Genomic DNA, 13,666 nt, shown 5'->3' on the forward strand with positions numbered 1-13,666 from the left:
CCTGAGAGCCCCCCTCCCCAGACACCCCTCCTGTACCCTGCAGAGCCCTCCTGTGTCCCACAGCCTGAGCAACACCCCCCAGCCCTCCCCAGACAAAGACAGCTCCCCCAGGGAGACCCCCCCCCACCCAGAGACCCCCAGTGCTCTCCCAATCCATGACTCCCCCATGTGACCCATCCTCAGAGTCCTCCTGTGTCCCACAGTCTGAGCAACACCCCATGCTCCATCACCCTGAGTGACCCCTGGAGATCTCTGGTACCCTGCAGGGTCCCCCAATGTACCATAGCCTGATCAACGCTCCAGAAGCCCCTCTCCCAGGAGCAGAGGAAGAGACTCCTCCCTCCCCCTGAGCCTGAGTGACTCTTCCAAAGAGACCCCATAGCCAGAGACACCCCCTCATACCCTCCGGGAACTGAGACTACAACTCAGAGCCCTTGTTCAGAACACAAATCCACCCTGTCTCTCAAAGATGAGTTAGAATTTAATGAGCATGGTCTGCATGGAAATACTTCACAACAGTAGAGAGCAAGTAGTAATGTCTCTGGAGGATATCTGCCATGATACAAATGCAGACGTGATTAAAACTCCTTTCCTATTAAGCCGGGAACTTTACAATCCCACGACACCTCTCAGCGCGGAGGCGCTTATTTCTTCTTCTGAACATGGGCGCAGTCATATTTCCCTCGCACTATTTTGAGCTTCACCCCAGGCAAGTCCTGTGTCCTTCCACCTTCCACCAGCACAATACTGTGCTCCTGCAAGTTGTGACCTTCTCCGGGAATGAAGCAGACCACCTCCTTGCCGTTGCTGAGCCGCACCCGGGCGCACTTTCTGTTGGCAGAGTTGGGCTTCTTGGGCTTGCGAATCATGGTCTTGAGGACCACGCCCTTGACCTGGGGGTTGCCAAAGGTGGGGCCGAGTTTGGGTGGGGGAAACTTTGGCTTGCCCTTACGGTGCATCTGGTTGAGGGTTGCCATGGTGCGGGTTTCCAGCTGGCCCAGAGCTTGGGTTAATGGCCATCTCCCTGGTACGAAGGCATGAGGGAAAGCATTGATACCTATAAGGAAGAGAAGTTTCATTAATTACCACTTGGGAACAATCCAACTAATCCAAGCTGGCATCCCTTTCTGTACCAATGGTCCATCTATTCCTGTAGGAGACCAGAACAATGGTCCATCTATAATAATGCCTAGCTCTTACCTAGCACTTTTCATCAGTACATCTCAAGGCACTTTGCAAAAGAGGTTAGCATCATCATCCCCATTTTACAGATGGGGAAACTGAAGCACATGGAGGCACGTGACTTGCCCAAGATCACTCCACAAGCCAGCGACAGAGCCAGGAATAGAATCCGGGTCTCCTGAGTTCTGGTCTAGTGCTCTCTCCACTAGGGATTATGTCTTATGCTGTGCTATCTAGTATAGCATCAGACATCTTTCTAATCCATTATCCCACCTCTTGCCATGCTAGATAGGACCGTAGTACCCTGCCTCCCAACTGTGCTTCAGAGAAAGGCATAAACCCCTGCCCAATTATTCAAATTGTGCAGCCCTAGGATTATTTCTTCCTGTTCCCTGGCTGGTTGTTCCTGGAGCAACAAAAACGATAAGCGATTTAGAACAGAGTTTCTCAATGACCAGTCCGTGGAGCAGCGCTGGTGCTGGAGATCTCTCTCACACAGTTTAGGAGGCATCAAGATGGTCCCTGGTATTGAAAAGCTTGAGAAACACTGATTTAGAAGACCTACGGGGAAAGGCTGAAAGAAATGGGCATGTTTAGTCTAGAGAAGAGAAGACTGAGGGAGAACAGGATAATAGTCTTCAAATACGTACAAGGTTGTTATAAAGATGACTAATCAATTGTTCTCCATTTCCTCTGAGGGGAGGACATGAAGGAATCAACTTCGTTTCAAGGGAGATTTTGGTTATATATTAAGAAACTTTCTAACTCCAAGCATGGTTAAGTACTGGAACAGGTTACCGAGGGAGGTTGTGGAATCCCTGTCGTTGTCTAACCTTTGCTTAAAAGCCACCAATAGACCTGCCAGGGATGGTCTATTGATAGTTACGCCTGCCATCCTGCCTCAGCACAGGGGGAAAGGTTAGATGACTTCTCGAGGTCCCCTCCAGTCCAATATTTCTATGAAGACTGGGAGCCAGTATAGTTGGTACATGCATTTTTTGCATAGCAAAGCAATACAGAGCAACACTCCAGAATCAATCAGACTCAAAGTAATGAATAGAAACAGATACATACTCCATCTCAAAGGTGGTGCCAGCAACCTCAGGAAACCCCTGCATGACATTCTCCGCATTAAAAGCTCACTAAAGCCCCAGAGACCATGAATACGAGTCCCCTGGAAGAAAGGAAAACAGAAAGTTAATATTTCTGGTGGGCAGGAACTCCAGCTACCACATTGATAGGCACGGTCTCAGTCAAGTGAGACAAGATGGTTTATGGGATTGGTAACTGACTACAGAGCTTATCATTTTAAAATCACTAGCCCAGAAGAAAAACGAGTGAGAATTGTTACTATCTGACAGGGGTTTGTTGCTGTACGTGGCACGAGTCTGGCAAGCCTCTGCTCAGTTCCTAGGCGGAATGACGCATCCAGGTTACAAAGCTGCTCCTTTGCCAAGAACTAAACAGAGTCACAGACCCACTTTCCTAGAGCAGATTCCTGCAGATTCGGATTGAGGCCTGCTGAATGGTCCCAGGGTGCATGTGCGCGGAAGGCTTAGCCTGTTCTCTACCTGTGTGGGGACACACCTGGCCCACCACCGCTGGGAATCTGACAACGGTTTTGAAAAAGGGGGCACAGTAACGGGGGCAAGGCAGGGAGGTGGGTGTGGGATTTTTCAGCAGGACAAGTCAGCTGATTTGGGGAGGGTACAAATCCCCTACGCCCCCAAGTGGTTGGGAGGCACCAGATTGGGGGAAAAAAGGGGTGGGGTGGAGGGAACACCCACACCCGCAGAGGAGCAGCTAGGAGGGGACCACGAAGAGGAGAGGAAACGGGGCCCTCTCCCCAGCCCCAGAGCAGCTGTTGGGGGGGGGGGGGGGCGGCTGAAAGGCGGGGCACTAAGTGGGGAGGGGGATGGGAAATCCTTTGCCCTCTGCCAATCACAGGGGGGGAGCTTGGAGGAGAATGGCGAGAAGTTAGGGCACCAGCTGGGGGCGGGGAGAAGAACCCCCCCGCCCCAACCACCGAGGGGCAGCTGGGGGGAAGGAAGGGGGGGGGGAGTTGGCAGGGGAACGGGAGGGGTCTTCCCCTGACCCGCTGACCAGGGCTTCAGATGTGGGGGGGGGAGGGGGAGGGGGAGGGGTCCCCCCCCGAGAAACCGGTGGGGGAGGGGCGGCGCAACCCCTCGCTCTCCTCCCCGCCATCCACACTGACCTCACTCCGCAGCCGCCATCTTGCCTTCCCCTCCCCCGCACAAGCCCTCCGCCGCTCGGCCCCGCCCCCCCACTCTCTGATTGGCTCCGACCGCGCCGCCTCTTGGTTGGCCACGCGGTCAGCGCGCGGGGACCCTTGCCCCTCCTCTGATTGGCCGGGGAGAGCCCGGAGGCGGGAGCATGGTGGGGAACTACGGGGAGAGCGCAAGGGTCATTCCGCGCACCCGTCACAGCCCTGAGTGCAGCGCAGCCGGGGGGGCGGGGCTGGGAACCAGGACTCCTGGGTTCTATCCCCAGCTCTGCTGCTGGGTCCCTGTGTGAGCTTCAGGCCACGTCCTCTTCCCCTCTCCAGGCCAGAGCTTGTCCCACTGCAGCGTGGGAGGGAGGGGAGAGGCCAGTAGGGCTGGGTCGCTCGCTGCCTGGGGAAGGCTCTGGGAGCCGTGGGGCACTAGCCCCACCCAGCGCGCCCAGTCCCTTACTGGCTGGCAGCTGCCCCCCAGCGATGGTTCGGCCTTTAGTTGCCCCGGCCAGCTTCCCTGGGAGGAACGTGTCTTGCAGAGCTGTCTCAGGCTTCACACGCTGTTTCACACACACCCCGGCACGATCCTGAGCTTCGCCCCCCTCTCTGAGCATGCCGGGCAGCAGCCTCTCCTCCGCTGGCCTCTCAGCCGCTTGCAACCTGCTGCTCAGGGAACTGGGGGCACAGCTGCCTACCCCTCCTGGGCCAGGCCGCCCAGCACAAACTCGGGGAGAGCTCTTCCCCTACAGCCCCCAGACTGCATCATTTAATTACCACCCCACTGCAAGCTCCCGTCCGCTGCCTCCTTCTCTCTGAGCTGTGCCTGGTCCCCACGTTTCTTCCTCTCATTGAAAGCACCCGCACCACATGCTGTTCAGAAAAGAACTTTAATCTTTATTAACAAGCTGCTTATGTCTTATTCAGCGACTCCATTTCAGGCCAGAGCCCTCTGAAACTGAACAGCTCATATACTCCCTGGCCCCTCTTTTCTGGTTGGGGACCAGCTGAAAACTCCCATACCCTTTTATTGATAAAAACAATTCAGACCAACAGGAAACCCGTTAGCTCTCTCAGTAACTAACCTACCAGGGATTTCAGCCCAGGCCCATGGGATCATTTTAAACAATAGCAGCCTTGCCCCAAGTGCCACCATCCATTCCGGCTCTCTCCACACCAAGGGAATGGGCTGGGAGGTTGCTCAGTGCTAGGATTGTATAGCTACCCTAAGTCCCTTCTCTATCTCTCCGGTGTAAACCAGGCTTAAGACCATTGGAGTCAGCAGGCCTCATTCGAGCAGTAGGAGAATCAGAGCCTCGGACTTCAATGGGGGCAGAATTTGGGTTTTTGAGACAGGTAACACAGAGCACCAGATCCCCCAGCATCACGCCTCCAGGTCAACAGGACGGTATCCCCTGCTGGTGTAAGAGAGCAAAGACACCAACGGCAGGACACTGGTTTATACCAGCAGTAGTTCTGGTCTGTCTTTACTAGTAGGGCTAAGGCCTATCCCGATGGCTGTACGCAGGACAAGGTGATGCACTGAAGGCCGTAGCTGGGCCAGGTGTCAGAAATTAGACCCCAGTCCCCTAGAAAGGTCTTGCCCGTCCACCCCTGCTGGGAGTGGGTTCTGTGGCTCCACCTATAACCCGCTGCTCATGCCCCGTGATCATGCGTTAGTGCAAGAGTAGACTTTGCCTTACGCCCACATCGCGCCCCCCCCCCCCCCAATGGGGAGGGAACTGCACCAAAGTACTGCTAGGCCCCAGTTCTGGTCTCATGTAGACCTGTGTGAATCTGCAGTCACTCTTCTGGAGTCTTTCCAGATTTACACACTTCAGAAGCTGACCCTTGGTTTATGTCAGCAAAAGGCCTGAGCGTCTACCACGCCCGCTGGCTTTGCTGGGATCCGAGTGCAGTGAGAACGGACCTGAAGGTTACGTTCCCCATAAACTCCGGGACAATCAACAAGCAGCTATTTACGTCTGTCCAAGGGCTGCCCAGTATGGTATTCTCACGAGCGCTGCACTACCCGAAGCTTGCAGGAGGTGGGTTCTAACCCCCGTTTCCCCAGAACCATGCAATCTAACTAACATGGGGGGAGGGAGGGGTATTTTGCTCACCTGCCTGTGAATCTGGATACACATCAGATAGGCAATGCCACAGGCATCAGCTGGCAGAAAAAACTCTTCCGTTAACAGAACACACAGCGAGCTCCCAAACCAAATCTCTGCAGCTTCCTAATGGAAACGTGGCAGAGAAGATCTGACAACTCCTCCTCACGGTGGTAAAAAAAACCCACCTCAAAGAACTATTTTTTTAACCCCTTCACGCTCTGATGGCACAATCCCAAAGCCCCACAAATAATGGCACAAGCCCAGTTGTTTCCATCTTTACAGACTTGTTGCTTCTGCTGTGCAGGGGCAGGTTGACAGGCACTAGGAACCTCAAGAATCGCCACAGTACTCTTTTGTCCTGTGCAGGACGAGGCTGGCCAGAAAGAACGGACCGAAAAAGCGTAGGGGCATATTAATTTAAAGGAGACGCACCCCTCTGATTTGTTCTAGGACGGGAGAGGAGCTCGCAGCGGCAAATGGAGATCATCATTCCGGCTCGCGTGAGAGACTCGTGGAGACCCGCTCCTGGCTCTCAGCTGAGCTTCACCATGACTGTGGAGTTGGTGATCCGTGCGCCGTAGTGTCCTGCCCAGAAATGAGTGTCCTTCCCTTTGTGGAGGAAATGCACATACCGGACTCCGCGGCCGTACTGCCTGAACCAGTAGGACACCTGGGAGGGAAGGAAAAGGAACCCAAATTGATCTCTGGACCCTGTCACAAATCCATGTGCTCCAGAGAAAGTCGGGGCTACATAGACTGGTGAAGATATTCTTGCAGGGCAGGGGCTGGGCAAAACGGAATAGCCACTGTGCAGCGAGTGGGGCGGGTCGGAGAGCAGGCCTGCCCCACACTCCCCCCAGACTGGTGGCCTAAGTTCCCTGTAAGGTGCTTGGCCATGCAGCAGCCTATTTAGCTCTGTGCAGGTGCTCAGGGCGAGGCCAAGGCACCCCTTCCCTAACTCAGCCACGGTCATGGGAGGGGTGGCCTGAACCTCCCATGGCCGGGGATGGGCGCCTATTCCCTGGCCCCAGCCCCAAAGCTGCTGCGGGGAGAGAGGGCTGGGGGAGCACCAGAGCACCCTCCTGCACCCCAAACCCCTCATCCCCAGCCCCACCCCAGAGCCCACACCCCCAGCCAAATCCCTCACACCCCTGCACCCCAACCCTCTGCCCCAGCCCTGAGCCCCCTCCCACACATCACCTCCATATTGGTGCACATAACCAGGGTGGATAAAAATCAATGATTTAAGAAAAAAAAAAAAAAGGATTTTTTGATAAAATGCTTTTTGAGGAAAAAACTTATCTAAAGATAGTTTTAATTAAGATATCTTTGAGCTATAATGTATCTCATCATGGAATAGAGATTATAAATTCTAATTCTATAGTATGAGACAATATATTCATGTAATGTTTAAGAAAAGTTTTGTAAATGAGTTCCAATAGTTCATGGATTAGGGACCCAATTTTATGGGGTTCCAGGGGCTTCTGTATAGATTATTTAGGTCAGAGGTGGGCAAACTATGGCCCGTGGGCCACATCTGGCCCACAGGACTGTCCTGCCCGGCCCTAGAGCTCATGGCTGGGGAGGCTAGCCCCCGGCCCCTCCCCTGCTACCTCAGCTCGCCGTGCCGCCAGCACTTTGGGCTGCAAGCTCCTGCCGGGCAGCATGGCTGCGAGAGCCGCCGGCCTGCCCCAGTGCTCTAGAGTGCGCTGCGGCGTGGCTGGCTGCGGCCAGGCAGCGCAGCTGTCAGTCCTGGTGCTCTGAGAGGCATGATAAGAGGGTGGGGGAGTTGGATAAGGGGCAGGGAGTCCCAGGGGGCAGTCAGGGGACAGGGAGCGGTTGGATGGGGTGGAGGTTCGGGGGATGGGGAGGGCGGCTGGGATTGGATAGGTGTGGGAGTCCCGGGGGGCCTGTCAGGGGGGCAGGGGTCTGGATAGGGGTTGGGAAAGTCAGAGGACAGGGAGCACAGGGGGTTGGAATGGGGGGTGGGGTTCCGGGGGGCAGTTAGGGGCAGGGGGTCCCCAGAGGGGGCAGTCAGGGGACAAGGAGCAGAGGGGATGGATGGGTTGGGGATTCTGAGAGGGTGTGGGAAGTGGAAGGGGGTGGATGGGGGTGGGGGCCAGGCTGTTTGGGGAGGCACAGCCTTCCTTACCCGGTCCTCCATACAGTTTGGGAACCTCAATGGGACCCTCAGGCCAAAAAGTTTGACCACCACGATTTAATCTTTCTATCTACCCAATGGGACTCAGTGCTCAGTCTAGAAGATACCATCAAAGATGCTTAGTTTTGCAGTTCTCAGACTGTGGATTTGTGTCTCCAGCGGTAACATGCTTGTTAACAGCAAACATGTTTTAAAATAAATATATAGAGGTGAGAAATAACAGGCCTCAACCCTACTGTCCCTCTGCAAATTTATGTACACACAGTCAGTCCCTTAACTCTCTCTAAGAGTGCAGTTTCAAAAAAAGTTCAATGAATAGAAGGTTGTTGGGGGTGGAATAGATCTGGACAAGAAGAAGAAGTCTGGAGCTAAATGTGAGAAGGGAGGGACATGCAGTAGAAACAAAAGTGAAACTGAGCAGCATATTCCAGAAGTCTTGAGGTCTTTCTGAGTGTAGCCTTCGTTGATCTGAGATCTACCATACCATTCTCTCACTAGAAGGGAAAACCTATAATGGCAGCAGGCCATAAAAGAGACCCAATTTGGGTCTCATCTGTCTCGGAGTTGTGAAGAATATGTATAAAACAACCAACAAGAATGCACTTTTATGTAGAAATCCATGATTAAATGGAGTCTTCCTGACTAGTGATTTAAATCAAATCCACCCTGCACGTAACAAAATTCATTCCGCACATGGGTGGGAAAAATTAGAGGGAGCACTGGTGGTGACTCCCGTCCCACAGGTCTGGGCCCGACTCCAGCCGCTTGCAGAATTCGGAGGAGCCCGCTAGAGCAGTGGTCCCCAAGCTTTCTTGTGGGAATAGCATATTGCACCCGCAGGCACCAAGTTGGGGACCCCAGCGCTAGGGCGTCATGGAACACGAGTCTCCGTGCACAGGTGGGGCCATTCCTGCCTCTTTCCTGGCCCTGGTGCAGCTGGATACAGAGCGTTGCTTGCCGAGTGGAGCAGGCACGAATAGATTTGGGGTGGGGAAAGAGGGGCTGAACGCCCACTAGCCCTAGCCATCTGTCGCCGGTGGTGGGCTAATGGATAGAGGACTGGATGTCAGGAGACCCGTGTTCTATTCCTCTCTCTGCCGCCACCATCACCTGCACCTCCGCTCCTCTGTAATAAAACCTACATAATTTTACAAATTACGCCCACTTCATCCCTACCACTTTTCAACGGTAGATCCCAAAGCGCTTCACAGTATGGTTATCCCCCTTTCCCAGGGCAACTGAGGCACAGGGAGGGGAAGTGACCTGCCCAAAGTCAACCCAGTGGCTGAGTCGGTTCTAGAACCCAGGCGTCCTGACTCCCTGTCCCTTAACGTTCCCAGAGAGCGGGCAACGGAGCCGGCTCACCTGGTGATACTGCGCATCATTCCACTGCTGTATGGGATCGGGGTTGGCCTGGAATTTAGCAATTACAGTTCTTCCGTCGGCAGCCAGGAGCTTGACGCAGATGGAGTATTCACAGCCACAGTCTTCCCGGGCGCCCCACCTGGGGGATGGGAGCAGACGTTGGGGAACAAGCAAGAGGGAGACAGGACACAGGCCCCCGAACGTAAAAGGTAACAGGAATCCTGGGAACACACATAGCCGAATCCAACACATGCAGCACCACCGGGTTTTTGGTCCCCATCAGTCAGGGGATTTGCACCAGCATCTTAGCTCCAAGCACCGTAACATCCTCACCCACTGTTCTTGTCTAGCCCAGCAACTTCAGGGCAGCCCGTCTACGATCCTAGCCAGCAAGTCCGAGAACAGACGCAACCTGCGAATATGCATTTGATGCAAGCCCTGACCAACAGTTGGGCGGGAGAAACTCACTGTTAAAAATCCAGCCCTTCTCACTGCTTTAATTAAGGGCTAAGAGGGCTCCCAACCCACATCTCTGGGTCCTCCAAGGGGACCTCCAGCAAAAAAAGAGATCAAAGAAGGTTCAACAGGCCCGATATTTTTAAGGTTTAAAAAAAACAAACCAACCAACCACCCCAAAACAAACCCAAACCCTTTGATTTTGATGCACAGATGGCCCCTATAACTAGAAATAAAGGAAACTGCAGGTGTCTTATTTTGGACATCAGAAATCAGGAGCAAAGACACAAACCCATTTCTTTCAGCAGGTGACCATTAAGGCCTCTAGGGAGAAGAGGGTGAAACTTACCAATCGGAGATGTAGATTTCTGGTTGGTAGTTATCCAGCAGTTCTTCCCACAACCCCTGCTTTAGAAGATCTACGAGCTGCGATTTGATGCACCACCTACAGAGGGGAAAAGTAAACCCTAATGAGATATTGCAATCGCACCTAACTGAGATCAGGGCCACATTGTGCTGGGCGCTGCACAGACTCTGTGGACACTGGGGGGGAAAAAAGAGTATTAGTGGACAGGTGTTGAAATCCGACTGTAGCTAGGGCAGTTGTGGTTTTAACATGTTGGCAGGTCAAGATGAACTCTAGGAGGAGACAATCGCTGTCCCAAAGAGTTCATGGTGTAGACACGGTGGACAAAGGGTGGGAGGGGAAACCAAGGCACAGACAGAGGAAGTAGTTTTTGCTCAAGGTCACAGAGCAGAGCCAGAAACAGAGCTCAGGTGTTCAAGCCTCCGGGCACTCCCGCAGTACAGCTCCCTGTGTAGACAGGCAACGCTGCCATAAGCCATGATTTGAACTCATGGGGTCAGCTCCCGCAGTGCAAATAATGTCTGCTATAGGAGTTTGCTGGGGCTGGGGCAGCTACACCTGGGGCTGGAAGCAGGGCAAATCAGCAGTACAGAGAAGGCCTCGTAAATCTGGGGCGACACCGTTCCCAGTTCTCCCCTGCCAGACACCTTGGGTTGATACTGACACCTGGGTAGTGTGCGTTTGTGTGTGTGTCACGATAACGCAAGGGCAGCACAGAGTCAGGGCCTGCATCTGATCTTGGTTATACTGCTGCAAATCCGGAGCGACTCCCCTGAAGTGACTCCAGATTTACTTAGGGCTTGTCTACACTGGCAAGTTTCTGCCCAGCAAAGCAGGTTTTTGCACTCAAACGGAAGACGTGTGCACGCTGCCAAGCCACTTTGTGCGCAGAAACTCCGCAGTTGCAGCGCTGCAAAAAAACCGTAAGGCTATTTGCACAGCGCTCTATTGCCAGTGTACACACTTGATGGCTTTCTGTGCTGTAACTGGCTTCCGGAGCTGTCCCATAATCCCTCAAGTGACATCCCAGGGTGTCCCCCTTTCCCTGCCTCAGGACTGGTTGCTTTCTGCCACTGTCTGAACTTAGAAGACAGCATGCTGACACACTCTCTGTCCCCCAAAACACACACAGTCTCTCTCCCCCCCTCCGTCCGTACTGTATAACTGAATCCACACTGGGGGCTTCTGCTAGCACCGCTCTCTTCCCAATACCTGACCGACAGATCTGTGCCGGCAGGAATCTGTAGCGTAGCCCTGGCCTAAATCCAGAGCCACTCCGGAGTTACTGGTGTGTACATATATCTGGGACACGACAGTACAAGCTGCAGGGCAGACTCAGGCCTGGCACCTCTGGGTCTCATTTATGCTGGGTCGATCCAAGTGACTCTGGATTCATAGGGGCACACGCCAGACCAGGACCGGACTGGCCTTTGGAGAACGGGTAGCTCTCTGCCGCACACAGAAACTGGGGGGCAAACGGGAAGGCCCAGGGGATACACTCACTCAAAGGATGAGACGAAGCAGGTCTGGGCCGGGGCGCCCTCGACTGGGCAGCGGTTCTCTTCCACCTTCCAGCCGTTGCCCCCATGCTCCACCTGCCAGTGACGGAACTGATCTGTGGGAAGACGATGTGTCAAGAGAAGGGGGGGCAAGGTGTGGTGGAAGCTGGTTTGATGGGGCGGGGGATGACACCTTGGTGGGCACCCATTCCCAGGGGCAGGGGGAGGAGTGGGTTAATGTGGATCTCGAAAATAAACCAGGAGAGAAATAAATATCTGGGGAGGAGGGTTGCTAGGGAGGAGGGAGACTCCCCCCCGTTTCCTGACACCCTTCCTTCACACCTGCCAGACCCCAGGTACCTTTTTGCCCCAGTGCCCTCTCATCACCCCCTCCCCCACCAGTGATAATTTTCTCCCCTTCCCCCACTCTGGGGCTCCCTCTCCTTTGCCCCCCCAAACCCACATACCCCTCCCCATATACACACTCCTCAGTGCTCCCCATTCACCTCCTGCTCTCCCACCTGGTCCCCCCTCCTCCAATGCCCTCTGCCCCACCGTGGTACCTGGCACTGTCGGAAAACAGGTTACTGGGAGAGATGGACCATGGGTCTGACCCACTATGGCCGTTCTTGTGTTGTCCCCCGCCCCTGCCCTGGACTCTCTCTGCCCCCTTCCCATGTTCCCACCTGTACCTCTCCCATGGTCCCCTCCCATCCCTACTCCCCCTTTCCTCGCCCCCTCCCATAACCCCCCCCATAGTCCCACAATCCTCGCCCCCTCCCATAGTCCCCTCCCATCCCTACTCCCCCTTTCCTCGCCCCCTCCCAGCCCTACTCCCCCTTTCCTCGCCCCCCCCCATAACCCCTCCATAGTCCCGCAATCGCCACCCCCTCCCACGGTCCCCTCCCATCCCTACCGCTCCCCTTTCCTTGCCCCCTCCCCTAATCCCCCCCATATATTCCCCCCATCCCTCTCCCACGCCCCCTCCCCTAATCCCCCCCATATATTCCCCCCATCCCTCTCCCACGCCCCCTCCCCTAATCCCCCCCATCCCTCTCCCACGCCCCCGGGCTGGCACCCACCCTGCCCGCAGGGGTTCCGGAGCAGGTTGCGCCCCAAGGGCTCCAGCAGGCAGATCCGGCTCCACTGCGGCGGGAGGCAGAGGCGGGCGGCGGCCAAGGTGGCCCGCAAGCCCGGCCGCCTCTCGCCCTGCAGCCGCCACACCGTGGGCCCGTCGAGGAGGTCCCGCCAGCGGCGACACACCAGCCGGCAGCGGGTCACCAGGAGGCGGCCCGGCACCCAGCTCAGGATCAGCGCCAGCAGCTCGTCCGGCAGCAAGTTCGGGTCCGGGTTCGGGTCCAGTGGGGCCGGGGGAGCCCGGCTCGCCGCCTGCCCCATGGTCGGGGGGCGGCCTGGCGAGCTCAGACCCAGCTACCGCTCCTCGCTGCATCCGCTCATGTGATCCCCGGCCCCGCCTTGGAGCCGCCCCTGGCCTCGTTTACACGACTGCAAACTGAGCACCGGATTCTCCCCCGCTCTCGTTTACATGGGTGCAAAACGAACATTGGATTCTCCCCTTGCAACCCGGGGGCTGCTTGGAAGAGGATGCGGGAAACGCCCCCAGCTCCGGCTTCTCCGCTCAGCCCAGCTGCAGCTGCAGGGTCTGATCGCCGGCTTGTGTAAATCGGCGTCGTCCCCAACCCCCACTGTCCCTGGTGCCCCCCCTCCTGTACACACTCCTCAGTGCTCCCCATTCACCTCCTGCCCCACTCCCCCGCACAGCGCTCTCCCACCTGGTGTCCCCCCCGCACCTGGCACTGGCCACTGTCGGAAAACTCCCAGCCCCCCTGTTCCCCTAGAGCTGGGGAGAGAACCCAGGAGTCCTGGCTCCCAGCCCCTCACCCCCAACCACTAGACCCCGCTGCTCTCCTGGAGCTGGGGAGAGAACCCAGGAGTCCTGGCTCCCAGCCCCTCACCCCCAACCACTAGACCCCGCTGCTCTCCTGGAGCTGGGGAGAGAACCCAGGAGTCCTGGCTCCCAGCCCCCCTGCTCTAACCACTAGACCCCACTGCTCTCCTAGAGCTGGGGAGAGAACCCAGGAGTCCTGGCTCCCAGCCCCAACCCACCTCTAACCACTAGACCCCGCTGCTCTCCTGGAGCTGGGGAGAGAACCCAGGAGTCCTGGCTCCCAGCCCCACCCCCAACCACTAGACCCCGCTGCTCTCCTGGAGCTGGGGAGAGAACCCAGGAGTCCTGGCTCCCAGCCCCACCCCCAACCACTGACCCCG

The 13,666-nt window shown here is 55.9% G+C and overlaps 2 protein-coding genes across 2 annotated transcripts; both read right to left on the minus strand.

Moving 5' to 3' along the window:
* Nucleotides 1-463: 463 nt before the first annotated feature.
* MRPS12 (mitochondrial ribosomal protein S12) lies at nt 464-3,469 on the minus strand. The gene is made up of 3 exons (XM_037884468.2): nt 3,398-3,469; nt 2,257-2,356; nt 464-1,057 (listed from the first exon to the last, which is right to left on the minus strand). Exons 2-3 carry the CDS (start codon nt 2,312-2,314, stop codon nt 645-647), a joined length of 471 nt encoding a protein of 156 aa, XP_037740396.1. The 5' UTR covers nt 2,315-2,356; nt 3,398-3,469; the 3' UTR covers nt 464-644.
* An 814-nt stretch (nt 3,470-4,283) lies between these two features.
* On the minus strand, nt 4,284-13,424 carry LOC114021383 (F-box only protein 17). The gene is made up of 5 exons (XM_037884467.2): nt 12,460-13,424; nt 11,382-11,493; nt 9,861-9,956; nt 9,056-9,194; nt 4,284-6,199 (listed from the first exon to the last, which is right to left on the minus strand). The coding sequence occupies exons 1-5, from the start codon at nt 12,773-12,775 to the stop codon at nt 6,062-6,064; spliced, it is 801 nt and encodes a 266-aa protein (XP_037740395.1). The 5' UTR covers nt 12,776-13,424; the 3' UTR covers nt 4,284-6,061.
* Between the last annotated feature and the right edge of the window lie 242 nt (nt 13,425-13,666).

The sequence above is a fragment of the Chelonia mydas genome, chromosome 23 (genome assembly GCF_015237465.2).
Source record: "Chelonia mydas isolate rCheMyd1 chromosome 23, rCheMyd1.pri.v2, whole genome shotgun sequence".
In the NCBI taxonomy this organism is placed as follows: Eukaryota; Metazoa; Chordata; order Testudines; family Cheloniidae; genus Chelonia; species Chelonia mydas.

Excerpts from the sequence above, each read along its gene's own strand:
- MRPS12 (XM_037884468.2), bottom strand. The coding sequence starts at position 2,314 with ATGCGGAGAATGTCATGCAGGGGTTTCCTGAGGTTGCTGGCACCACCT. Across the intron at positions 1,058-2,256 it reads GGCACCACCTTTGAGATGGA|GTATCAATGCTTTCCCTCAT; the intron begins GTATGTATCTGT and ends TCTTCCTTATAG.
- LOC114021383 (XM_037884467.2), bottom strand. The coding sequence starts at position 12,775 with ATGGGGCAGGCGGCGAGCCGGGCTCCCCCGGCCCCACTGGACCCGAAC. Across the intron at positions 9,957-11,381 it reads TGCTTCGTCTCATCCTTTGA|GTGGTGCATCAAATCGCAGC; the intron begins GTGAGTGTATCC and ends TCCCCTCTGTAG. Across the intron at positions 9,195-9,860 it reads GAAATCTACATCTCCGATTG|GTGGGGCGCCCGGGAAGACT; the intron begins GTAAGTTTCACC and ends CCCATCCCCCAG.